The following is a 27,563-nucleotide window of genomic DNA, read 5'->3' on the forward strand; positions in this document are numbered from 1 at the left end:
CCACAACCACGTTAATCAGCCATACTAATTGCTGGAATCTTTTGAATTCCAGCATGGACCATTGTTTTCCTCCAGGCAGCAGCATGGTCCCATATCTCTGCCCCAGCATAAATGTTGGACAGCAGAACATACCGTCCACAATGTTCGGGTTGCAAGTCAAGCAACCGACGACCAATTTCATTTCCCAAATCGACATCCCCATGAACCCTACATGCACCCAAAAGAGCACCCAATACAGAGGCATCAGCCTCAAAAGGCATGCTTCTCACAAACTCATATGCCTCTTTTAGAAGGCCAGCTCTGCCCAACAGATCGACCACACATCCATAATGTTCCATTGTTGGTTTAAGGGAGAAATCACGAGATATTGCTTGAAACAATTCCATGCCTAAGTCCACAAGTTTAGCCCGAGCACAAGCTGACAGGACACATACAAATGTAACTTCATTAGGACACAACCCCGAGCTCTTCATCTTCTCAAACATCTCTAGAGCCTGACTTTCCCTGCCGTTTGAAGCCAATGAACATAGCATAGCATTCCACGCACATACCTTTTTCACGGACATGCCATTGAACACTTGAAAAGCATAACTTAGGCAACCCATTTTCCCATAGAACGATATCAATGTTGTTCCACTAAAAACACTCAACTCCTTCTCATTCCTAACCATGTATCCATGAATTTGCTTTCCTTGATACAACACCGACCCATCATCCGAATTCGCACATGAAGAGAGGACACTTACAAAAGTGGCCTCACTCGGCCTTAAAAAGCCACGAATTACATCCTCATCTCTCATCATTTTCGCAAAAAACTTAATTGCCTCCATAAAGCACTCATTTTGTGCATAGCCATTAATGATACTTGTCCATGAATAAACATCTCTCTTCGGCATGCTAAAGAACATCGAAATAGCTAAATCCATGTTGCCACTTTTTCCAAATGCATCAAGCATCGCATTAATTGAAACAATGCATGGTTGAGGTATCTCATCAAAGACCTTATGTGCACTTCTTATATCACCGAATTGTGAATAAAGAGAAAGAAACGATGTACGGACAAAAGGGTCACCTAGCAGGCCTCTTTCAACACATTGTGCATGTAAAGAGTAACCTATTCGTGATGTACCATATGACTTTGAGAGAGAAGAAGCAACGGCCTTAAGAACAGAAGGAAAAGTGTAGCTACTAGGAGCAGCCTGATTGTGAAGCATCTCCCTGAAGAGGCTGAGGCTACTGTGGGGTCTAGAAAGGTTTAGATATGTTCTGACGAGAGTATTATATAGGAGAGTATTGACCCATAGATCTCTGATGAGAAGGTAACCATGGGTAATTAACAAGGAATGAACTTGTTCGACTTGTTTGGAGCACTTACTAGCATATCCATTAAAACGCTGAAGAAGATGGAGCAAAAGTTCAGGATGTGATTGCAAATTCAACATTCAGACTTATCTAACCAGACATTGCTAGAGTTGATAATTAGACGGAACTATATAAAACTTAGAATCGACATAATCTAAGTGAACCAGGTTTCAGTTAAGATCAGTAGCAAGAGTCACCTAGCATCAGTCTCTACTCTGAATTACTAGCTATTGAACCAGAGTATTAAATCATTCACTTTATTAGCTATCTCTCATTCATAATTGACTTTGAGATGCATAGAAGCACGTCATCTCTCTTCTCAGAACAGCAATTTATCCATTTCTTTCATTCAACACTTTCTTCAATCTGTCAACCAACATACAAACAATTCATTATCTGTTAATATACAATATCAAATGATTTTTCTATATTTCAGTTTGCTAATTAGTATGTGAAATCCACTTTGTGATGAGAGTCTACTTCCTAATATTCAAGTTCATTTGCATTCAGAACTCTAAACAAAACAACAAAGGTGGAAATTTTCCAGGTTTTCAAAAATACAAATACGCCAAAATCCTAAATGCACGAAATAAGCAGAGAGTAATAGCAAATGAAAATCTGATAGCGAGAAATAGATGGCGTACCTGAATCATGTAAGAGGCAAAACGCAGAATTTCTCAGAACAGACACAAATACGCAAATTCTTCGAAGGAAATGGTGGTGATTATTATACTGTAAACGCCGAAACCAGAGAAAAAGAGGAGGAAGAAGAAGATAGAACCGGTATTAGGCTACAATTTTAAATTTATTGTGTTTGTGATGGGCCTCAGTTTATAATGGGTTATTATGAAAAATCTCATTAGCCATATCTTTCTATTAGTAGAAAACTCCCTTTCTTTAACTACACACAAACCTAACAGAGTCTTATAGCTACTTTCTCAATACGAATTCCACCCATACAAAACAATTATTAGCATACTACAATTAACTGCTACTCCTACAATTCCATCGGGATAGATTCAATAAAAAGGACCAAAAACGAGCGTTTGACGAATATGTCCTTATCACTTCTCCGTAATTCCCTCTGGTACCCCTCCCGTCGATTTAAGCGGTAAATCGCAGTGACATTTGTAACATTTTTATCAATGCTACAGAGAGGAAATGTGTGATAAACGAGTTACACCGGCATACCTTTCAAAAAAAAGTCGCCTACCCAAGATGTTGTCCTCGTCGGAGTATGGCCCATCCACTTAGCAACCGGATCTAAAACTGCACACAAAACTCATTTAGACCCAACAAAATAGATTTGACGAATCTAAAACTGCACACAAATCTCCGCCGCCGATCCCCCTGGGTTTGAGAGTCCGCCACTGCCGTCGTCCAATCCAGCCATTGTTCATCACCGAACCAACCCCGAAATGTCCCGGAACTAACCCTAACAGCCCCGCACAACCCCGAAACAGCCCCGAAACCAATCCGAACTACCCCGCAAGATAAGTTCTCATTCAAAGTTATATTCTTTTTTTTTCGAGTTTGGATTTAAGGTGTTCGATTTGTTTGATCGGATTACTTGTGTGGGAGGTTAATGTGTGATGATATGCAATGTATACAAAGATCCAAAAAGGAAGGTATTATACCTCAAAGAACTGAACTTGGTTTGGAAAGAAAGAATGGCAGCAACTTCTTCTACTTCTTCTTCTCTCGGCTCTCTCTCGGCTCTTGTTTTTGCTTAGTGAGTCAAAATGTGAGTGTGATGAGGAAGAGTGATCAGCCGTGACTTTGAGGGAGCAAAATCAGGAAGTTAATTGGGATTTAATCCCATTAATTTGGTGTGTTTATTTGTAGGTAACGGCTGCAGAGTGGGATGGAAGTTGGAAGATTGAAGGTGCTGCATCTGGAGTGGAAATTCTCGTGAGGAAGAAAGAAGAAGAGAGGAGGGGATTGGGCTTTTGGTTATCTTGGCCCAAAGCCATGAGTTGTATTTAAACATTGGACCTAATTTATTTTAGGATCCCAAATTTTTACTTTATTTTTTGCATTTTTTGATTAATTAAAGTTCACGGAAAACTTTAATTAATTTCGTTGTTCTCATTTCCAACAAAGATTTAAGATACCCCATTGCAACAATTAATATTTAGTGTTGTTCTAAATATTAATTCTTCAAAATCGATCCTTGATTTCCAACCAATCTGCGTATTACATATAGCACTTCCAAAAAAAATCCACGAAGATCGAAAGTATTCCTCTACACCAAAAAAAATTCACACTTCGCAAGTACGAAAGTTAAAACACATTACGCACTCTCCTTCACGATATCCAACAAGATAAATAGTCATTTGGTGTTATGCCAAGTACTATAAAATTCATCTCAACCATCTCATTCAATCATGCCAAGTAACATCAACGTCATTACTTCAACGAGACTTTCAAACACGTCTCCTAGAAAACACCATTATTTAAATAAAAGAGACGTCATTACTTCACGACATGTTTGAATTAGTACTTAAAAAGTACGGGCGTTACAGTTTGCCTCCGGCTTCGCCCCGAACAACGAAAAGAATAGCCATGTACGCACTAAATCAAGCTAATACTATATATTCCGCCCCCTCCGATTTCGGATCCTGGATCCGCCATTGATTCCACCATACCCAATTTATAATAATAAAAAGCTTTAAAAGTTAAATATTGTATTCGTATCCTCTACACTTTAAAAATCGACTTAAAACTCATAAACTTTTAGATTGATGTCATTTTTCAAATGTCGGGTCAATCTTCAAATCCGGATCTACAAGACATATTTTATCCTATAGGCCTAATTATTCAACGTTGAATTAAAGAATTAAGTCGTCGAAACGGCATCATTTCATGTATAATATAGAGTAAGCCATATACATCTCACTATTGGCCAAGTAGGATAATAATCCATCGAAATATTTCTCTATGGGCCGCGGGTTGGAAAACTTACTCTTTCAAAAGTTTGTGATTTTTAAAACACCTTTCAAAATTTGTAAGAAATACCAAAATTCACCAAGTGTATTGTGGGTTTTAAGACAATTTCCCCTTGTATATAAAAGTAGCAGGTATTGTTAGATTATGATCAAATTGAATTAGGTTGCATGAGGAATATCATATTCTTTTGTAGCTAGTACGAATAAATGGGGCATTATTAGATGATATGTAATGCCACAACCACTCAACATGCATTCCACTATACATTACTCCTTTATTCACTTGCTTGACATAACCCATCTCTAATTCTCAAGCCATCAACATTTCTACCTAAGTAATATCCTCATCAATAATGCAGACTCGTTTATGCTTATTATTTTACATCCCATCTCAAATGTCACATTTAATTTGATTCCCTACCCCTCACAAGAATATAGAAACACAAAAACTTGTCTACTAGTCTGGGGTTATTAACTGGAAAATACTAAAAAAAAGTCACAGCAAGTTCATGGCCTCAAGATCAACAAAATTCATTATACGATGATAAGAGACGATAGACTTTCAAATGAGCAGATGTGAACAGCTAAGAAATTAATCCTGGAAAGATTACAGAATTGGATTAGTGTTAATGATCAAGCAAGAGCTGCAATTTTTGGAAGTGCTAAAGAGCTCCATGGCAAATGGATCAGAAAGGAAATGGAAAAATGACTCAATTGCTAAACTAATCTTAATTGTGGATGGCATGAATTTAAATAAGAAATTAGTAAAATGGAAAAGAAAAAAAAAATAGATAAAGTAAAAGAGATAACGAGAAAATGTGGTAAAGTAGGTAATAGATATTTGTATAATTGATCGAAAAATTATTCTGTGAACTGTGTAGTATCGCCATTCTATCATTATTAAATTTAATTTTAAACTGTACTCTTTATTCAAAAAAAATTCTTTCGCCAGCACTATTTTTAGCGACAATTGCTTTATTAATTTATAATTACTATCTCTCATCCTTTATTTATTTATTTCTAATTATTCATTTATATCTTTTGCAGCTCCTTCTTGTCCATGTTGTACCGAATACAATCACATTTACCGGGGTGAAGGTAGAGTTTTGATCTATGCAAAACTAGATTTTAATGTAAAAACTCATAACAAAATTATACGGAGGGTATGTTTAGGTCATTGTTAGTGTATTTTTAGGTTATTTTACTAATGGATGACCTAAAACGAACTAAAAATGATATTAAACCCAAATTTTGTAAAATGTCCTAAAACTGCTTAATAATGACCTTCCGTATTTTTGATCAATTATTGATCATTAGATCACCTAATCCTAGGGCCAAGATTTATGCTGCATTTTTAGATTCAGATGCATTCTTGTTTGGATCATCTCACGGTAAAGGTAATAACAATTTTTAAATCATAAGTAAAACAAAGTTGTATTGATATTTCGATTTTAATGACAGAGTTAACACTGATGTGAACGTTCCAAAGTTATCTCTAAACTACAATCTCGTGGTGTATTTTCCTGCATTCACTGGAATCCTCATGTTTTGCTTTTGTGGATAATATTTAATTTCACATATACTTATGGTCGCATTAACTTGTAAAATATCATGATCCATGCGTTTACAATAGAAGTGGGGTTTTGATTATTATTATATATTTCATGTTTGATTTCATTAAAACAATTTTCATTTTCAGAGAATGAGTTCAAAAAATTAAGTTTGAGAAACTATAGTAATGTGACGGAGAGAGCAGAATCATGTGAGTAAAACATGGAGAGCAGAATGTGGCCACGTCGACCCATACCACACCTCTTTGGATTATTCACATTTCTTTCATCAAATTTTATAACTTTACATTATAAACTTATAATATTCGATGATTGTTACGTGTCCCATTTGGATATGTTCATTCTCAATGTTGAATAAATTTTGAATTTTCATTACTAAGTTCATGAATCGACACCATATTATAGGATGCGACATAGCATTGCTCAATTTTTATTTGCAAGCACATAAAAAAGTTAAAACGTTAGTTTTGTATGAGAGATATATTCCATATCTAACTGTCCATCATATATTCAGCATCGGTAATAATTAATAGATTCTGATAGATTAAAGATTCGTATTTTATCCAATATATACTTGATTTAATTAAATTTAAACTCTCCCTTAGAATTATAAATTTAATTAAAATTTTATACATATGTGCTATCAAACAATCAACATCCTCGTGCACATACGCTTTTTTATTATTATTATTTAATATTGGTCAATGATCTTGTTCCTTATTAGTTTATGATTAATAAACTCCTTAAATAAAAGGCCAAATTCAGTGAATGGCTTCTCATAATATCAATCAATCATCTACTATTATAACCGGAATATGTATTATTATTAAATTAAGCCAATTAGGTTAGAAAATAATTAATACTACTAGAATTCTGTCTTGATCAATTAATCTCCAACCAAATTAAATTAAGCTCAACGAAAACGTCAAAAGAATGATCGTGCCGTGTTAAATTATCGTGAATAATAGATTACATTTTACTTCCATATTCCATTCACAGATACTACTATATTCGCCGAATTTCATTTCGTTAATTCTATACGGAAATAGATTTGTTTGTTTACCCGATTATTTTCAGCAAATGAATGTAATAATTTTTTAAGCGAAAATAGTAGTCAAACTAATTTGTATTTTTCAAATACCATCAAATTTGATATAATTAAATTCTAATAGAAGGTAAATAATAAAATGGTGTTAATTGGTTGGACCTTTGTTGGGCATGAACCAATCTATCCTCCTCACTTCCTCGCCTAGTTTTATTCTCATCTTGCGTTCAGCCTTAGATTTCTATTCCATCTTAGAGTGTCTCCAATAGGGAAGCCGCGGCTCGTGGCTCGCGTGTGGCTCGGCCGCGGCTTTCTATTACGAGAGCCACATAGGGCCGCGGCGCGGGGGGGGGTGCCCAAGAGAGAGCCACGTCGGCGGCTCGACTTTGGCGCTTGGGCGAGAGCCGCGGCTCCATATTGTGACGGCCAAGAGCCGCGGCTCACCCTTTTTTTTTTACCCATTTTTTTACCCCATTCCCAATCTCCACTCTTTTCAATTTATCTCAATTTTACTTTCAAAAAATGAGTTCCGACGATGAGTTTCAACAATTGATCGATATGGAGTTCAATGAACTGGTTGAAGAGGTGCAATGTGAAGCTGACGAGGAGGTGGTGGCGGAGGTGGCGGTCCCTCGGCCGATCCATCATCGGCGGACAATCCGCCGTGACCATATCGGGGCCGACTAGCGGCTGATGTAAGACTACTTTGGCGATAACCCTCGTTATCCGCCAGGGATTTTCGGTCTGACCCTAACGGATTGCGAATTAATCAGGTGCATGCTAATCAGGATGTAATTTTATCGGGCTAAAAATTTCCAACCCTGACCCAAAAAATTTGGTAGGCTAATTGCACCAACCCACAGACTGCGGGCTGCACTAGCTGACATCCCTAACCTCGGCCCAAGAATTCCAATTCGAACCATCATCTTCTTATTAACGTCCTCGCCTGATCTAGAACAATCTATTATATACTCTCATAGTTAATATGAATGACAATGACGATAAATGTTGAGTATATCAAGAGTCAATAAAAATATATATACAAACATCTTTAATACTCCCTCCGTTCTTAAATAATAAAATTTGAAATGGCACGAGAATTGATGTATATTTGATAAACTAAGAAAAATGAGGAGAAAGATAATTAAATTAGTGTTTGAGGATAGTATGACCCATATTATTATTAGTATTTAATGGTGGGACCTAGTGATTTGAGTTGTAAATAAATTGATCTATATGTGTAATGTGTAATTAATTAATAGGATATATTTATGGGACTGACGAAAAAGGAAAGTGTCATTATTTTTATGGGATGTAGAGAGTATAAGTTACATCTATATCTAATATACTTTTATATCTATATCTAATATACTTTTATACGTCTAATAACAAAAATTAATCCTACCTCCGTTCACAAAAATAGAATAATTTTACCATTTTGGGTTTACCACTAAAATCCAATTTCAAATATGGAAAGATTTAAACAAATGATAACCTTACCCATCATTCTAAATGTGGACCTCACAATTCAGTAAAGCTACTTCCACTACCTTTTTTCCTCTCTTTTATTTTACCAATTGCACATTAAAACTTGTGTCATTTACAACTTTGTCTATTTTATATGGACGAAAGTAGCATTTTAATAAATAATGACCATAGCGTCAAAATAACATGTTTACATAGTGATTTATGGTGTGTCTAGTAGGGATGTACTTCAAAAATATTAGATTTTAAGTTCAGAACTTCCCACCAATATAGGCCATTCGATTTCAGTTACGGACGTACATGATTGTGTCACGTCACTCGCTTGGAATTTCATGTAATACTCATATTTGCATGTACGAAGGGTAAGTTTGGAATGTACATACACATCAGTTTTTCTAAATCCTAAATTGTCGTCATTTATATGGGAGAAATGGGAAGTTACAATCTTTACTTTATTTACGGTTGAATTAATCATTCTTCACCAAGATTTCATCTCTTCGACAGTTGAAGAATATTTACACAATCTGTTTAGTCGAATACAATCTCTACACTGCCGAAATCTACATTCACCAAAGAATGACATCAATGGAATTAGACAATTCATATGAAGGTCGGTTTTTTGTTTTGGTTGATTCATGTTCAGTTGGTGTTCTAATTCACTTTTCTTTTTTTTTACTTCTGTGGTTAAACTTAAATTCCAGTTTTTTATGTTTGTTCATTTGACTTCGTTGATTGAATATTGATTCAACATACAACACAGACATGCATAGTCCTTTGCCTAATTTTGCAATTTCTTTGTGAAGATGTTGCTTATATTGCACAAATGTTTGCTTAATATATATAAATATGCTTATGTGTTCTGCAAAAATTTGCTTATATTGAGAGAGAATTTGCTTATGTGGTACGGTGAATTGTGTACTGCTTGAGTTGCATCTTTGGTAATCACAGTAACATAGATTAGGTTAGTGTCTTTGATGTATTTAGCTATTTTCTTTTATGACTAGTTGCATATGTTGTTTATAATATTGCATCCTGCCATGTCGATTGTTGCATTTATCGTTTTGTCACACAATGTATGACGTGTTGCAGGTACTGCATGATTTTTCCCCCTTTCACTTGGAAAGACAATCACGGAAAGCCTATGACATTTGGTGTTGCATTGCTGTCTAGCGAAGGGACGAAAAAGTATTCATGGCTATTCAAGCATATTGTTTTACTTGTTGAAACTATAAAGTTTGAAGAACAGTTATGTTTTATTACACTCCCTTCGTCCCTCTGTAGCCGAGTCGTATTCTTTTTTGGGTTGTCCCACTGTATATGAGTCATTTCCTTTTTTGGCAAAAAGTACTTTACTCTCTCTTACTTTGTAACTCTTTATTTCTCTACCTTTTTCCTTTCTACTTTATTCTCTTTTTACTTAACTCATTTAAAACATTTTTTCCTAAATCCCGTGCCGAAAAGAAATGCCTCTACTACAGAGGGACAGAGGGAGTAGTAACATTGCATACGCCGGTTTAATTATGCATTTTAGAAAACAATTGTATTGTACCAGTGCCTCTTTACTGTTTTTACAGTGCAATTCCATTTGAATTATGATAGGTTAAAAATTTTATTTCAGCATGAACTGATCAAATTCATAAGTCAATGTTTGCATTACTTTCCATGCGAAGTTGCATTACAGTGGAGACAAAGTTGTATAACAAAAATTTTAAAATTTTAAAAATTGACAACATAACACCTACACAAAATAATTGCATTCTATACATATATAATTGCATCACCATTAACAAACAAATAATTGCATCACCATTAACAGACATTCGCATTGTTGTCAAAAAAATTGATTCACATATCAACTACAATAGGACATCTCCAAGTAAAAAAAAAAGGATCAACTACCAATACCAAAAACTAGTTAGTCATAAACCATTGTTTCAATCACAAACTTATAACATAAACCTAATTGCACGTTCAACAAGTATCAATTGCATTGTACGGTAAAAAGTGGCTTCACAACATTGTATCCAACAAAAAACAGCAAGTGCTTGAAAACCATAAACTCCCGTGCGTCACTATTTAGAGTACGTTGCTATCATTTTCTCAATATCAATTGGCCATTTCTTCTTCCCTTTCTCATTGCACGGTTGGGTAAGATGTAGGATTTTATACATCACTGTGTTTGAATTCCCCAATAGCAGCTCTTTGCTTATTTTGGCTTTCAAGTATTGCAATGACAAAGCGCTTCTAGGAGTAAGTCCGCACTCCCATTCATTTGCTTTTTGGCCAATCTATGTCTCCATATGCCTAATTACGTACACTCCACTGTCGACCTTGTTTGGCAGTCGTCCACTCTATTGGCAACACTGTTGGTGTACATAAGTTGGATTCTTTCCTTTCCATCGCTTGTGAACTAAAGGTGTACAAAAAACTCGATTCAGACCAGGATAGTAAGCAAGTTTTTGAAGTAAGGAAAGTATCTCAATAAGTAAGCAACATTTCGAATAGCTTAAGCAAAACTTTTTGTAGCCAAATTAAGCATAGGTAACCACAAAGTAAGCAATCTTTTGTACAAAAAACAACATTTCAAATTGCACAATTAAAAATTTTCAATTTACAAAATATCAAACAAAAATAAGCACATTTTACAAGAAATTAAGCATATTCTCGAACAGAATAAGCAAACTGTCCAATAAATTAAACATTGTACAGAGTGAGCAAAAAAACTAATTATCGTATCCAAAATAAGCACAATTTATCACAAATAAGCAATCTTTGTACCCAAAAAAAGCAAGATTCTAAATATCATAAGCAAAATATTTCAACACGCAAATATCACACAACAATAAGCACATTTAACACAAAATTAAGCAAACAAAAAAAGAATTAATCACATTTAAGCATAGTTAAGCACAAAGTAAGCAATTTTTTGGTAAAAAAAAGTAACATTTCGATTAGCTTAAGCAAAACTTTTCAAAAAGCATATTTATCAGGAAATTAAGCAAACAAAAAAAGAATTAAGCAACAAATCAGTCGCAATAAGCATAAGGAATACAAAGCTAAGCAAATACACCACACCAAATCGACATAACAAAGAACATCTAAATACACACAACAAAAAAGCATTTAAACAGATTAAGCAATTGAATCAACAAACAGAACTTCACAAAACAAGAACCGGGACAAGCAGGAAATTACCAATTCGCGAAGACTCTTCGACGTCAGTCTCTGTGGCGTTCAAAAATTTCTCGTCTTTTAGACATTTTTCTAATTGGTGGTCGGTTGCCGGAACTGTGGTAAGCGGCGGGATTGGGTTAGGATTTTGAATTGAGAATGTGTATTTGGAGGTTTTTGGAAGTGGCGGAACGGAATTGAGAAGTTGAATGATTCAGAAAGAGAGTGGAAAGGTTTGAAAGGAGTTGAATGAGCAGACGGATCGTGTAATTGAATGATCCCTGAAATCTCACGCCTCAAATTAGGAGAGTGGGTTAAATACACGAACTGATTAATTTACCCCTTAATGCAACGAAAATGCTAAAAATACAATCTCATTGATGAAATCACAACTCCATATCTATATATCTAACGGTTCATATCAGTAGGATGTTATAACTATGTAAGTGTATAAGGAGTGTAGTGCTCCCGTGTCTCGTATCTCTAAATCCATGGTGATTCAAAATTCTAATTAATTGAATAAAAGATAAAGTCATACCAATTGATTTGAGGTTCTTCATCCACTTCAAATTGCCATCCAAATTAATGGTGATTCAAAAGTATACTTTATCGAATAGAAAAAACGTCATACGAATTGATTTGAGGTTCTTCATTCACTTCAAGTCTCCACCCAGTGTTCAAGAAACCCAAACTCTTTAAACAAGCAGCAATCCTAATCTGCAATTTTTGTTTTATGCATCTTTTTTCTTTGAATTTATGGTAGGTGAAGTGGACTAGGGTTTAGTTGGCTATACACTTCACTTTATTGATATTTAGGCCATCTGCAACGTTGTCTCTTATTCATCTCTTAACCGTCTCTTCTCTTCTCTTCACTATTCATGGGCCCCACTGTACTTTTCACCACATCTCTTAACTAAGAGACAGCACATGCATCCATTCATCTATTAACCATCTCATCCCTTAACTCATTCAATTTCATTTTTATTTTTATTTCCAACAAATTCAATTAATAAAAACACACTTCATTAAATAAAATAAAATTACAACTTAAAATTCTAAAAAAATAAAAAAACCACATTAATAAAATCCTAAAAAAATTAAAAAATACATAATTTAAAATCTTCCGTTCAATTTCTCTAAATTCAAAATCTCAAAACTCAAAGAATCAGAAGAAGATATCATCAGTTGCGACGTTATTCCGTGGGATCAAAGCTCGAGGCAGCAAAAATTCGCAGCGATAAACTTGGGGAGGTGAAGGATTTTATTTCAAATTTGGGAGAGAGCTCCGACGAACTTTTAGTCTGTGGATTCCAACGATACTTGAAAATTCAGGGTGTTTGATTTTTTTTATTCGACGCATTTGCTCAAATGGATCCATGAATGGATTAAATTTGGGAGAAGAATAATGTTATGAGATTAAGAATGTAGAGTGTTGAAAGGACGGGATTTTGCACGCGTGTCGTAGGTACGTGTCCCTTCCTATTCCACAATATTCATAAGTTTCCAATTTCCAAAATACTATTAATTAGCATATGGTAAATTAGGGTGTCCAACCCACGAGGAACAGTAGCATCCATTGTGTACTTCAACACCTAAGAGTTTGGCGATGCCGCCACGCTTTAATTTGGGGTTGGGAATTAAACTACGAAATATAAACAAGACTTAACTAATGTGGGAACTAAGAGTGCAAATAAAATTCAATATGAAGAAAGCATATACACTGGAACGTAAACTGGGTAAGCTAATAAACTGGCAGTTTGGCAGGAAAATAACAGTAGCAGCTAGAATAATGACAACACTTTGTAAATTAGCACTTTCGGAAATAAAAGGAACAAGTGGAAAGAAACCAACTTTTGTCACGAAATTTACTAAGTAAAAGGAGCAACAAGAACTAAGCTAAAAAGCTAAGGAAGATAAACTAAGTGTTAACTCCTAAAGAAAGCTAGAAACTAGGAAAGTGACCCTTAAAAGTGGCTAAACTAATTAACTCCTAAAAGCTAAACTAAATCACATGTAAATGGAGGTTGAGTGCAGAGATTAACTAATCTAAAATGGCTGTCAAAAGTGAAATGAAAGCATGTACTTGTTGTCTCCCAACTTCTATTACCCAAGGTGTAAAACCATTGGATAAAAACCTACAACTAATGGTCCTTTCACTTAACTTCTAAAAGCTTATATTTCCCCTAAATCCACACCATAAGGCACGAAAATTAAGTGAGAGGAATGACTAATTGGCTTGCTTCCACACAACTAACTAGGCAAGAGAAACACAAAATCAACAAGTAAACTAGCTAATCATGCATTGAAAACACCAAATGAAAAGCTGAAAATTAAAGCACTCAAATATGATGAAAGAAGCTTAAAAAACAGCAACAATGGAGGATGAATAACAAAAGCAAGAAATTAAACCACAAACATTACACTTTAAACATGCGAAACTAATTAATCTAGGTGAATCATACTCTAAACATGAACACAAACTCTTTTTTTCCTTCTTTTTTCTTGAAAATTTTGAAATTAACAACTAACTAAAGCAATTAAATCTGACCTAAAGACATTGGGAAAGATTTTTACAAAGCAAGAAAGTTCAACAAACACTAGAACAATAACAAGATCAAATAGACAATAAACATGAGCTAAACTTTAAAGCACATTAAATACTCAAACACTTAGAGAAATTACTACTTGAAATGAGCTTTTAAAACAAGAACAAGAACAATAACTAAGAGTGAGATTGATGCAAAAGAACTCCAAAAGTTAAGAACAAGCAACTAGAGAAAATAAACACTACAACTAAATTACTACTACTTCAACCCATGGTGAACAAAGATCTTGGCAGCCTTGAGTTTGAAATCTCCCTTCTTGAGGAAGAGAGAAAAGTTTCCTAGAGAGAGAATAAACTAAACTAAAGAAAGTGATAAAGTGTTAAGTGGAAAGCTCAAAGTATTTTTAATACATATATCCAATAAAGGATATTTTCCTTTTTTTTTACTCCCCAAGGGCAGAAATGGGCGTGTGTAGCAAGTGAGACTTGTCCTTGATAAGTGTGTGGAAGTGGCTTTAATCATTTTCCCGTCGGGCTCAAACTGGCCAGTCCAACAGCTTGGGCAGTTTGAGTCTTCTTTGCCTTCTTCCTTCAACTTTTTCCATTTCTTCTCATTTTGCCCTCTTTCTTGCATGTTTTCCTTTTCATGCCTTCATTAAGCAGCTTTTGAACTTAATGATCCATTCCCTGCCAAAATAGCATCTTCTCATGCAAATATTCAACTAATAAGTGCGAAAAGTGATCAAATCCGAGTGACGAAAACTAGCCTATCAAGTGTTTGAGTGAGAATAGAGAGTTTTTTTATGGTGGATTAATTTGTGGGAATGATTTGATATTTATAGAAGTGATTGGTTGCTTAAAAAAATTTAAAAAAATTAAAAATTTGCAAAAAACGGCTATAAACGGCTAGTATATTTTTTGGGATTTTTTTTACTTTTTGAATTTTTCCTGAATTTTTTTAAAAAAATAAATAAATAACATGTTTTTCGGATAAAAACGACACCCACTCGCGGCGTCACGGACGAACCGGAGCTCGCCACGTCGCCAACGCGCGTGGCGAGCTGTCTCGCGAGACTTCCCTCCGCGGCGAGACAAGGGACGAGCTGGGGACGAGATGGAGCCCGCAACGCTGTCTCGATGCAGTCTCGTCTCTCCGAGACGAGATAGAGCCCACAACGAGACGCGTTGCGGGTGCCCTTAATTTTGGGTTTATGATTTCCAAATGAGTAAAGACCAAAAGTGGTCTTCAACATATGACGATATAACGATTTTGGTCTCAAATATTATCTTTTAAATTATTAAGTCCTGTACAAATGAAAATGGATCGAATTTGATCCATTTTTAACGGAACCGTTTATTTTGACGGTCAACGCCAATTAAATATCATTTGACTAGATTAATAGTAATTTTTTCTAGTCATTCTCAAAATTCGAATACCACAAAGATATACTAGTATGCAATAATACTGCTCAAAATACAATATAAATAACAAGAGAATCTAAAACAAGTTCATCACAAAATCATCAATCTAGCTTTAACTAAACTTAATCAAACAAGCCAAAGCCCATGTCGTCGTCACTTTCCTCCTCCTTCTCATCAGCGGCAGGGGCAGCTGCGGCAGCAGTGCCACCAGCAGTTGGAGCAGCGACTGCGACGACGCCACCACCAGTATGACTCAACAGACAAATTTGCAGTCTTTACCCAAAATCCCCTCTCCGCCGTGATGGGGATTTCATCGTCGTGGACGACCAAAGTAGCATAGGTGCAAGCAAGCTTTCCCACCGACATCTTTTCCTACGGAGACGAGATGATTATCGAAGATTAAGGTTTAGCTGATGGAGATGCTGCTGCTGCGGCTTCTTTAGGGTTTTTATTACTAGATTAGTATTTCTAATTGGGGTTTCCTGAGTTGGGGTTTTAGGGGTTGAACGACCAGGAATTGGACGACGCAGCATCACCGTCAACGAGGCTCTGTCTCGCGGCAGCGGAGGCGGAGGCGACGACGGTTTCCATGGCCATTGTCGTGATGGTGGAGGCTATGGAGGTAGCGGCGGTGGTGGTTATGGAGGAGGCGTTGGCAGTGGATATGGCCGTCGTGAGGGCGATGGTGGTTATGGCGGCGGCAATCATGGCAGTTAGAGCATCTCCAATAGGATAGGACCTCACGTAGCCCTCACATAGCCTTCCCACTGCCACATCATCAGCAATAAAATTCTCCTGCCACATCATTTTGCCACATCAGCTGGACATCAAATAGCCCTCATATAGCCTTCCAACTACATATCCACATCACTAATAACAATTATATAATTTAATTTACAATCGTAGCAACATACGAAATTTAATTTACGAGACAAATACGGGAAATTGAATAATATTATTAAAATTTAAAAAGTATATCTAATTTATCTTTAAAAGGGTATTCAATAAAGTTAATTAATAAAATGTCTAGTTTGATTTGATTAATATTTAATTGGCAATATTTTTATCTTTCAGTTTTAAATAATAAATAGTTTAATTAGAGTTATTATTTTTGAAATAAAATCAAGATTCACATTATGGAGGCAAGGAACCAAGTGTATGGTACGTACGTATTTGGATGAAACGTAAATTATTATAGTTATCACCAAATGGGTATTGGCAAGGAACGAATACAATAATTGAGTTTTAAACCACACAATACATATCCCACTTTGAAGAGTGAAATATCCCACATCGGAAGCAAGAGATAAAAGTGTAGTCAAGCGCTACTATAAATTAAGGAGGTGAATATTTTTTTATGTAAATATAAAACATTCAAGGATGTCTCTATAAAAGAGAAACAACCTAGAATGGTTTTTGTCCCACATCGAATGAGAAACATAAAACATTCAAGGATGTCTCTCTTTTAGAGAGACAACCTAGAGTGATTTTTGTCCCACATCGAATGTGAAACATAAAACATTCAAGGATCTCTCTATAAAAGAGAGACAACCTAGAATGGTTTTCATAAATTCGCAAGCCCATTAAATATATATGTGCTATTATGAATTTCTTGTATAAATTTATTTGTAAAAATTGTTTTTAAATATAAAAAACAATTTTTATAAATAAATAGTGTTTTTTAAAAAAAAATTTAAATTCGAATTAAAAAAAAAACTGACGCCGGTCTGATGCCGATCCGGGGCCTACAATGGCGCCTTCAGGATCGGCGTCAGAACCGGCGTCCGCTAAAGAATCGGCGTGGGGACGCCGATTCTGACGCCGATTTCGCCCACACCGGCTCCAATGGTTCGGCGTCAGACCGGCGTCCGCGAAAAATCGGCGTGCCGGTGCGGACGCCTCCATTGGAGATGCTCTTACAGAGGTAACCGTAGTAGTAATCCCGAGGGAGATTTCAGATCTATGAAATGAAAGGAGAAAGATGAAGTGCGAAGTAAAAAAACGCTAGAATTATCATTTACAAAATATTAAACTATTAATTAGAAATAGTAATCTAAGTCAAATGTCATTTAATTTGGCGTTGACTATTAAAATAAAAGTTTCAGTTAAAAATGGACCAAATCTAGTCCATTTTTTATTTATTCAAGACCCTATAATTCAAAAGATAATGTTCTGAACTAAAATCATAAAATCGTTATATATTTATGATCAATTTTGGCCTTTACTCTTTCTAGATTGTTCAAAATGAGAGTAACCTCTTATTTTCAATTACTGTCCCTTAATAGATGTCACACTTGGGGATTGACACGGGATTTTTGGAAGTATTGTTTTGTGTGTTAAGTGGAAAGAGAAAATAATATATTTATATTAATATGAGGAAACTTTTTCTAAAAAAGAAAATGTGACAATCTTTTATGGGACAAACTAAAATGAAAAGTGTGACAACTACTATGGGACTGAAATAGTATTATTTTAGATATGAACTTTCTTTTACCTGTATTGAAAAAGAAAAGTGAATAGTACTAGTAAATATTTCATATTTAACTGAATCAAAAATTAACCTCTTCTTTTTAGTTTTCCAGCCTCTACTTATTCAATGAAAATAAATGTTGAGCAAATATGAACAGAAAAATCATACCATCATTAAGGAACAATTTCTAATTTCATTTCATACCAAGTTAGTGACAACAGAGTCCAACTTTGGAGTGTTCCACGAGCAGGTCGGGACCAGATACATATTTTTAACTGCAAACTGACACTATTTTTACATTTCAGCCGAACGATCTATCAGCTGAGACCTACTTTCAGGTGGTCAGGATAATCCGTCGGAAGAAAATAGTGCTATATGATTAAATCGTCCTCTAGATAACTGTACTCGAAAGTGAACTCCGTTTTTATTCTCTGACACCTGATTATTGAAAATAAAACATCAGTTAATCAAAGCTCAAAGACGGTACAAAATTATAGAAAAGGGTAACAAAAGAATATAACAACAATGATAATAGTCCATACCATCCATGTTGTTCATCACTGGCAATATGGAAATCAAAGTATACATATGTCCCCTGTTCAAAATCATCTGTAGCAACTTTTGGCTCCTCGTGTCGCTGGAACCATGTGTTGTATTTTCTGTGGTATCTCCATGATTGTTTTTTCAGTTCCCTAGCAGCCAAGTATTGCTGATAGGTATTCTGTAGATATGAACAGAGTCAGTTTACGAATAAGAAAAATAAGAGGCATGAAATGTAAAAATTAAGTAAGAGCTGAAACCTGCTGATAATAAAATGAAAAGAAGAGGGTGTCAGTGCCATATGTATCTGCACCAAGACGTTCCCAAAAGGCGGGATTATTAACCATAGGGGCTTGTACTTGAGGATAGCTCGGAGGAGTTGCAGCTGGATGTCTCTGAACATACCATAAGCAGGAAGTGGGAAAATAATTCAACAGAGAAAGAGACCAGAAAGAAATAAGAAAAACAGTGTTACATACTGGAGTATAGGTCTTAGCACGTTCTGAATCCTTGGGTTGAGGAAGTCTGTAATAAGCAGCCTCCAGCATCTGCAAATTATACGACTGATCATGCATTGCCCCAGAATTTGGAGTAGATGCACTAACGTTATCCCCAATAGCACCAAGATCAGACACACTTCTTCGACCAATAACACCAAGACTTCCAGAAGATGATGCTGATTGTAAAGGCTGCCCTTGAGATAGATCTATCTCCCGCATCACTTGAGAAGGGTCAGCAAGAGAACCAGAAGCAACTGGAGCCTGCTTGTAAGCAATTGCAAAAATTGTTTTATGATACATATGAAGTTCCAATTACTACCCTATGCTAACTGCAAAAATTTGATATTCACAAGTATTCAAAGTTGAATATGCACAAGCACCATCATCTATACTTAACAGCATTTATCAAGCAAGTAAAATATACTCCCTCTGTCCACAAAAAAATAGACAAATTTTACCATTTTGGGCCGTCCACCAAAATTAAACTAAGTCCAAAATTGAAAGTTTTAAACCAATACTAACCATACACATCATTCTAAACATGGGTCCCACAATCCACTATCACTACTTCCACCACATTTTCCCTCCCTCTCTCTTACTTTACCAATTATGCATTAAAACCCGAGCCATTTACAACTTTGTCTATTTTTTGTGGACGGAGGGAGTACTTTTTATAGTATTACTTAATAACAAAAGATTTGCATAATAACAAAAAATATCCACATACTGTAGCCTCTATGGCGTAAGGAGATTTCAATTCATCCTCTGCAATAAGATTTTTTCCTAGCCCAGAGTTGACAGCAGAATCTGCAGAAGAATCTTCTGTGAAGGACTGCTGCTGCTGAATTTCCTCAACTTTGTTAGGGACAGTTTCTGTAAGAAAATGAAAAAAATTTACTATTAGAATTTTGCAACCAGAATCAGGGAATATGCCTTCTGGCAACTTTTGTGGGTATACTTTTGCTTGTGGCTCTACCGTATGAAATCAAAATATCATATACACAACGATTTTATCACTGTCATCATTAATAACCATAAAGAGATGCCATGCATCGCCAACCAAAAATGTGCTCAATAGCTGCAGCTCATTTAACATTTCTTTACAATCTACAGTAAGAGTTATGGTATTCCATTATTAAGTGATCTCTCATTACACTTAAATACTAATTTAATTACACTAAAAAATCTATCCCAAATTAACAATTTATGCTTACTTCCATAAACTTTCTATCTCTCTCTGGACCAGACAATAACGCTAAAGATCTCAATCAGGAACATGGAAATTCACACCCAGCTTAAAATATTTCATTATCCCATGTGTAAGTCCCTTCTGTATAGTATAGTGTCAGACTGTAGAACACAAGTTTCGAGTAAGATACCTGCATCCTTAGGCGTTGAAGATATGAATGTCTGATGATTAGTTGGTTGGTGGATTACACTTGGCTGGGGCTGCACCGAAGCAGATGTTACACTGCTAACACCTGAAGCCTGGACTCCAACCCCCAACCCAAGTTGAGGTGTGACAGATGAGCTTTGAGCATTGAACTGAGAGAAAGAAGGAAAGGGAAAACAAGTTTGAAATTCAAAACTGAATAAGTACAGTGCAACAAAATTTTTTTAGAGATACACTTAAAAGTGTAAATAAAACTAGTTTCATCCATAATAGAATGTTTTGAATGAATATTACACTTTTATTCAGCAGTATTATGATTTAGTCATTCAAGCATATAGGTCACTGTGGCAGAGTCCATCGATGCACACATGAGGTTTTATTTATATGCAAAGTTTAGGCCATTAGCAAACTTGCTTTTCTACAAGATTAAATAAGCTTTTCTATAAACTTGCTGAGTTCTAGCCATTTGCAATCATATGCAACATGTAATCGACCAATCAAGTGGTGCAGTTGAAAGAAATCATCTCCTATAAAGATAAAAAACATGATGATCTTCATCACGTATAATGGTTTATGCAACCTATTAGTTTCTGAATTCTTCAATGATCTGCCTGAAATAACAAATATACATATTCAAGTGCACATTAGCACATATCATTCTTAACGGTAAAATCATCAAGAGTAAGCTATAAAAACTGTGTCTTTTCCCCAGTTTTCCACGTACAATAAAGATGGGGATGGGGATGAAAGATATTTAAATATCCATAGAGTATTGCATAGCAGGAGTTCTGCTTAAATTGTTAACTGCCCCTAGAAAGAGTTGTTATTGAAAGAAATCATGACATCACATGGTTCTAGTAGAATTGTAGAGAACAAAATATTTGGCAAAAAAACAAAGTGAAAAACACCTGTTGTAAGAGAAGGTTTTGCTGTTGTGCAGAGTACTGCTTTCCACCAGAAATAGAAGGCATACCCAGAAGATTATTCTGGCCATGCAGCTGTACCTGCTGAAAACGTTGGAGAAACTTCTCCCTTTGATCAGGCGCAATCTCAGTTCTTCCACGAAACTGGCCCTAAACACAGTACAACTACTTATTAAACAGACGTAATGGGAAGATACAGCTATGTGAAACTTAGTCTGAGTGTGAGTTAGTAGTCATGAAGATGGCTTAAGAACTACAAGCAATATGAACCATGTGTAAGAACCTTAGTCAACTACTTTATTTTATGCCATATAAATAAAAACAATTAGACTCTAGGCATTGATGTTAGCCAGACCTTTGAATAACTACAAATATCACACCGCATCTGAAATTATTGCATTTTCCATGCCAGCCTTACTTTTCCTAATTTATATCATTCTTCATCAAGTTCAACTGCCAGTCTTGACTCAACATATAGTACTATTTTGTAGTCACCAGACTCACCATCAGTTATATAACCAACATATATAAGTCCAAATTCCAGACAATGATGTTCTGAACTTACATCACATAATGTGATGCTGGAAGTTTTAGTTCTAGCAAAACATAGGAGCTCAAACACTAAAACATATTGAAACAAAATCATTCTCATCTTGCTTTTAAGGACACATGTCAGCCATCCCTCAATAACTTATAGGAACCCATAAACAGGAGCCCAATTCGCCAGGGAGAGGAAAGATATAAATTTATCATTTTTATTTAATAGTTTAATGTGTATTCAAGAGATGAAAAGAGCATCACTCAACACCAGGAACATGGAAACAGAACTATGTAACGTACTGGTTCGTTCTGGTTTTGGAAGGAATTTCCAGGCCGCCATTGCATACCAGGAACAACAGGAGAATTGAAAACTCTGCTGCCCACGACTGTAGAATCATTAACACTTCCGGTATCAGATAATCCAAGCCCCTCACTTGACTTTGAAGCTTGTGGCATAACTGCTCGATTACTTAAAGTAGATGCAAGAGCCTGCACCATGCCACTACTCCCAGGTCGATCATCCGATCCCAAGATAGTTCTTTTTCCCATTTCAGATGATACGGGAATGGTACCAAGGGCTCCATTGCTGGAAATCGTGTGGCCGGAATTAGGAAGGATGTTAGAAGATGGTTGACTAGGCAACCCACCTCTCCCAATAGGCCTTAATCCAGTTTCAGCAAGTGCTGGTGACGATTTACGACCAGGGAAATTTGTAATATCCTCTTCTTTTGTAGCACTTGGCACAGCCACAGGAGATGAAACACCGACAACACCTAATTATCCAAAAGCACGAACAAGGGCTGAGGAAATGAATTAGAAATCATATCATTGACTATTAGAAGTTCAGTTCACTAACTTGTGATGCCAGGAGTTGCAAGGCCTGCTGGTGGTGTTTGTGGTACAGGAGAACTGGGGCCACTACCTTTAGAAGGTGGGGTTCTTGGAACTGCATCATCCTGAAAAGCGGTTTCATCAACCTGGTCGAGGCTGGAAGCAACCTGTTGAATGGTAGCAGTGGTTGTTGCCTGGAAAGGGCATCATCAAGTTATACCACAACAGTAATGTGTACTACATCTACAGAATACTTAAAAACTACTGGAATGACTTTGCAATGTCAAAAGTAAAAATAAAAAGCTGGAAACATAGAATAAGTTAAAAATAATATTTAACAGTCTCAAAATATTATCAAATCCCTGCTGGCATTATCTTTAAGCTTAAAGCATAATAAACTTTCTGCAATAGCAACTAACTCCTGCTCCTCGCTGTGGCTAACAAGTAAAAGTTAAACGAGCATAGATGAAGAAAGATCAAACCATTTAGAAAATGGATTATCATTCTTCATTCATACAGTGAAATGAGATATAATATACTCAGATAATCAATCTAGAAATCAGAACTTCTCCTCTACTGTACTGTACTGATGTGGAAAGGACATGAGTAGTGTAAGATGCAGGATTTGATATGAACATACTGAAGTTTGAACAGGTGTTGCAGCCAGAGAAGTTTTCATAGTTATAACTGCACTCAAAGCAGTGACTCCCTGCCAATAACAAATAAAAGATGACATGGATTTCTGCTCCAATCTATCAATTTCATCTTAGAAGAAAAGGATAAGCATCCCCTTCTAGTTACAGATCAAGAAACTCAGTTAAGGGCACAATTTCAAAAAGCAATTTAGCTTTCCCAATGTTAAGTCATCAATTCCATCGGAATAGAAAGCATTTACCTTAACAAGACTAGGAGGACCTGTAACTAGATCTTCAAGAGACTCCACCTTGTCTAGAGGTAAGGAACTGTAAAGCTCATCAACATCACTAAACTCATCAAAGTCTTCCTGCCAGTTATACAGCAAAAGGAAATATAAGCCAAGCTACAAATTTATACTCCCTCCGCCACACATTATAGTCCCGTTTTGACTCGATGTGGGTTTTAAGAAATGTGGAAGAAAGCGGATGGAAAAAGTTTGTGGTATGTGGATCTCACTTTATATATTAGTTTTATAATGGAAGTGAGTGTAATGATTTATTGGAATATGAGGTCTACTTGCCCAAAATGGAAAAAAAGTTAATGGGACTTCTGACTGCAGACGTACCGAAATGGAAAAATGAGACAATTTTATCTCGGATGAGGGGAGTATTTTTTATTATTAACAACCATGTTGAAAACATGAGACCAAATGTGACGTGATCAAACTATATAAGCAGCATTTCGTGGGTGGCATAACAAGAAATAGCTTAAGCATGAAACACAATATACTCATTTGATGAGGACCTGATTTCTTTCAACATAGTCATCCAAGAAATCCTTCACATCATTGACTTCCTCTGGACCCAATTCATCGTTATCCAAGAGCCTCAGAATCAATTCCAACTTCATAATATGAGCCTTATGCCGAGTGATGGATGCCTCCAAATGCGTCTACAACAAAAAAAGGTATCACGCAAGCACAAATACATTGCACGGAAGTAAGACATATTCCCTTAACTTTCTTACCAATCTCGGTGGCCTTGTCTTCCCTTTCTTAACTGAAAGTCTTTCAATTTCAGCTTCAAAGCTATCAATTTGATTTTCCAGCTCACTGACCTACTCAACAGAATATCATCTTCAAAATTATTTTTAGCTCATTTAAGAACATAGCATAATGATGTCAATACTCATGACAACTCCTGCATTTCATTTTTGGAATACCATTAGATAAGGCTTATAACCATATTGGGAATACAGTATAATAAAATACCCTAAAAAAAGCAATCTGACTATAGCCAGCTCCACAGAACTACTTAAGAGGTAAATCTAATATATAATTCCATAATTTACCTATGTGACACTACATATGCGAGCCTTGAAAATGGAAGCAAAAATGATGATATGCATTCATAAAAGATACTCTCTCCATCCCATTTCATGTGACACATTTCTTTTGGGCACAGGTTTTTAGGTAGTGGTGTTTAGTGGTTAAATGAAGAGAGAATAAAGTCAGAAAAAAGTAGAGAGAAAAAGTAGGAGAGAGGATAAACTAAGAGAGAGATAGTGTTGCTTTTTTGCCATAAAAGGAAATGTCTCACTTATAGTGGGATGGCCTAAAAAGGAATACGGCTCACTTATAATGGGATAGTGGGAGTAAGAGATTAAACACCAGATTGTTAAACTGTTATCAAGTGTGAGTAATGATTGAAATGTGAGCAATGGTAAAGACAAAAGAGAACGCAATCTGTAATGGCTTTGATGTGTAAGAAGCTGTATTGGAAACCAAAACTGCATGTTGCTGTATCTGTAAAGAAGGGGTACATGTCTAATGTATGCGAAAAAACTATCTGTCTAATGAAATGCATTCATGTTTTCCAAAAGATATGCAAGAGATATTTTACATGCTTAAGCCAAATAAATGCACGGTGTTCCAAGCACATACCACGTTATTCAGCCAATCTCTAGTCTCCGATTTAGCTTTTTCCTTCGGATCCTACACAATTACCAACACGCAGGCATCCCTAAAGATGTCAGAGTACATCAAATGAAAGGACAGCAACTCCAATCTTTACAGTTTTATAGGAATGCTCATGTACTTAATAATAATTTTTCCATTCTAAATGCTCTTCACATCAGAACAGAATTACAATTCATATGACAGGTTATCTAACTGCATTTGCTAACAAATCACATTTTCTCAATTATCTTGTTCACCTTTAACTATGTTATTTTGAATATAAGATAGAGAGCAAAGCAGCAGTGCAATGCCTACCGTCTTAGGTTGTTGGCCAAGGCCTTCTTTTGAGAAGGCTTTTGTCTTTGTTTCTTTTTCACATATCTTAAATCGTTCCATTTCACGCTCAATTTGCTTCCGGGCATCCATCAGAGCCTGCTCATAAGAGGCACTAACCTATGTCAACAAGTATCAGAAGAAATCCCTTGTCAATATCAGGCAAAAGACAGATATAATATTATTTCAGCTGAAAACGAAATATACTGCGATAGGACTACAATGAAGTACAAACATAAACATTCACAAAGGCGTGCACAGAGGATAGAAACAAAATTGAATAAGATTGTAAAGCCAAAACAGGTGAGTAGAACAAACGTATGATAAACACCAATATATAGTCCTACGAACATATGAATTCGGAGAATGGAAACTGAAAGGGGATAAAAAGCTGCAGACTTTAATTAACATAACAAAACATTCGAGGTTAGAGCAGATATACGAACTAACTTCGTATAAAATTGTTAGGAAAATGTCTCAAAATTATATGAAATCATTTTTCAAGGAAAAATGGAGATGGAATGATTATTTTCTTCTAGAACTAAAGGTTTCAGGTGCAGACATACAAAATTATTGTTGATCTTGCAAGAGTGTAACTTGTAGATGGAAGATCAGGTTGAGACAAGACTCTGCTTTGCAGATATAAAATTTTAATAAAACAATAATAATAAACAACTAAAGAATAAAAAAGAAAATGCTAAATGCATAGGAAAGATACATAACCAAAATGATTTTAGGTGGAAAGTAAGGTATGATGAACTCCTTTCATAGGAATATAGTATAATGTAAGGGGAAAAGTTTTTCACATCATATAACCAAAATTAAAAACAAAACAAATAAGCATAAAACGTTATTATCACGCTTCAGAAACAGTTCAACAAAGAAACAGAAGTCTTAGTGAAAGTAACAGAATAGATACATTAAAGTTAACTAAGTATATTTCTGATATGAAGTATTCGTGTCCAGAAAGTAGCCAATATTTCAACAATCATGCACATCAGCAACGAACGGTACCTCCATTTGTTATTTTAATTGAACTGCATAAGTCTATTGAAAATGCAAGCCCCAAACTAAAGATTCTAAGAGCTATTTGACTTATGGCATGCTACTTTATTAGACTTCAAACAAATCATACATGTTTATCAACTTAATTTGAAAAATCCAAAAATATAATAAAGGAGAAAAAAAGAAAGTTATAGAAAAATTCAACCGTGAACACCTTTTTATCCTTGATCTCGCTGGATTGTATCCACGTCTTGATCTGGTCTCTGTACCTCTGCAACTTCTTAATCTCCTTTTTCAAGTCGGCCTCGAATTTTTCCTTCTGATTCGCATTGTCTGTATCATAAACCTGAGCAACGGAAAGTAGAATTTGAGTTAAAAGTAGAATATAAAAATAAGATGATTTTCCGGAAACAACACCTTGTTCCAAATGCTGTCGAACACGTCGACGCCTTCTTGAACCTTTTTCAGGACTCGATCGATCTCGCCCTGCAGCTTCCGGCTTGCTCCCATTGTCGATTTTCAAATAACCAGTGAACAATTTAGGAAAAAATCAACAAAAAAACCCTAGGTTTTCGGTATAAGGAGAATGGCATCACTTCAGTTTCGCTCAATTCTCGTGCTATGTATTTAATAATAATTAAATACTGGAGTTTGTATTTACTTTTTTGGACCGGTTCACTTTATCATTTTTCCAAATGGGTAGAATAAAAATTAGGCTGATCTGTTAGATGTGGCCCACGCAAATCGTGAGCGGCTTCTAGTGTTTAGTGAGTAAGAAATAGGTCCAAGTGTTTTTTTCATTTTTAAAAAAATGAATTAATTGGTGCATGGACAAAATTGCCCCTACTGAAATTGCACCCTGTGGATATGGTGAAGTAGGCTGCGC

At 35.7% G+C, this 27,563-nt stretch overlaps 2 protein-coding genes across 11 annotated transcripts; both read right to left on the reverse strand.

The window, feature by feature from the left end:
- Positions 1–11: 11 nt before the first annotated feature.
- On the reverse strand, positions 12–3,442 carry LOC121780402 (putative pentatricopeptide repeat-containing protein At1g10330). Of its 8 annotated transcripts, none has more exons than XM_042178007.1 (4): positions 3,000–3,405; positions 2,554–2,631; positions 2,007–2,094; positions 12–1,394 (listed from the first exon to the last, which is right to left on the reverse strand). In XM_042178007.1, the coding sequence occupies exons 3-4, from the start codon at positions 2,013–2,015 to the stop codon at positions 12–14; spliced, it is 1,392 nt and encodes a 463-aa protein (XP_042033941.1). In that variant the 5' UTR covers positions 2,016–2,094; positions 2,554–2,631; positions 3,000–3,405. The 8 variants fall into 8 exon arrangements, 7 of the variants coding, with proteins under 7 accessions (XP_042033941.1, XP_042033938.1, XP_042033943.1 ...); XM_042178004.1 differs by having other exon boundaries at positions 12–1,728; positions 3,000–3,402; XM_042178009.1 differs by lacking the exon at positions 2,554–2,631.
- Positions 3,443–18,192: 14,750 nt separating this feature from the next.
- LOC121779788 (CCR4-NOT transcription complex subunit 3-like) lies at positions 18,193–27,303 on the reverse strand. 3 transcript variants are annotated; one of them, XM_042177207.1, is made up of 17 exons: positions 27,095–27,303; positions 26,892–27,023; positions 25,655–25,771; positions 25,325–25,375; positions 24,409–24,498; positions 24,187–24,333; positions 23,642–23,749; positions 23,387–23,455; positions 22,772–22,940; positions 22,216–22,688; positions 21,361–21,525; positions 20,439–20,604; positions 19,787–19,932; positions 19,039–19,320; positions 18,820–18,954; positions 18,562–18,740; positions 18,193–18,457 (listed from the first exon to the last, which is right to left on the reverse strand). In XM_042177207.1, the coding sequence occupies exons 1-17, from the start codon at positions 27,185–27,187 to the stop codon at positions 18,391–18,393; spliced, it is 2,589 nt and encodes an 862-aa protein (XP_042033141.1). In that variant the 5' UTR covers positions 27,188–27,303; the 3' UTR covers positions 18,193–18,390. The 3 variants fall into 3 exon arrangements, with proteins under 3 accessions (XP_042033141.1, XP_042033140.1, XP_042033142.1); XM_042177206.1 differs by having other exon boundaries at positions 25,655–25,792; positions 27,095–27,302; XM_042177208.1 differs by lacking the exon at positions 23,387–23,455 and having other exon boundaries at positions 25,655–25,792; positions 27,095–27,302.
- Between the last annotated feature and the right edge of the window lie 260 nt (positions 27,304–27,563).

Source organism: Salvia splendens, chromosome 19 (assembly GCF_004379255.2).
Source record: "Salvia splendens isolate huo1 chromosome 19, SspV2, whole genome shotgun sequence".
In the NCBI taxonomy this organism is placed as follows: domain Eukaryota; kingdom Viridiplantae; phylum Streptophyta; class Magnoliopsida; order Lamiales; family Lamiaceae; genus Salvia; species Salvia splendens.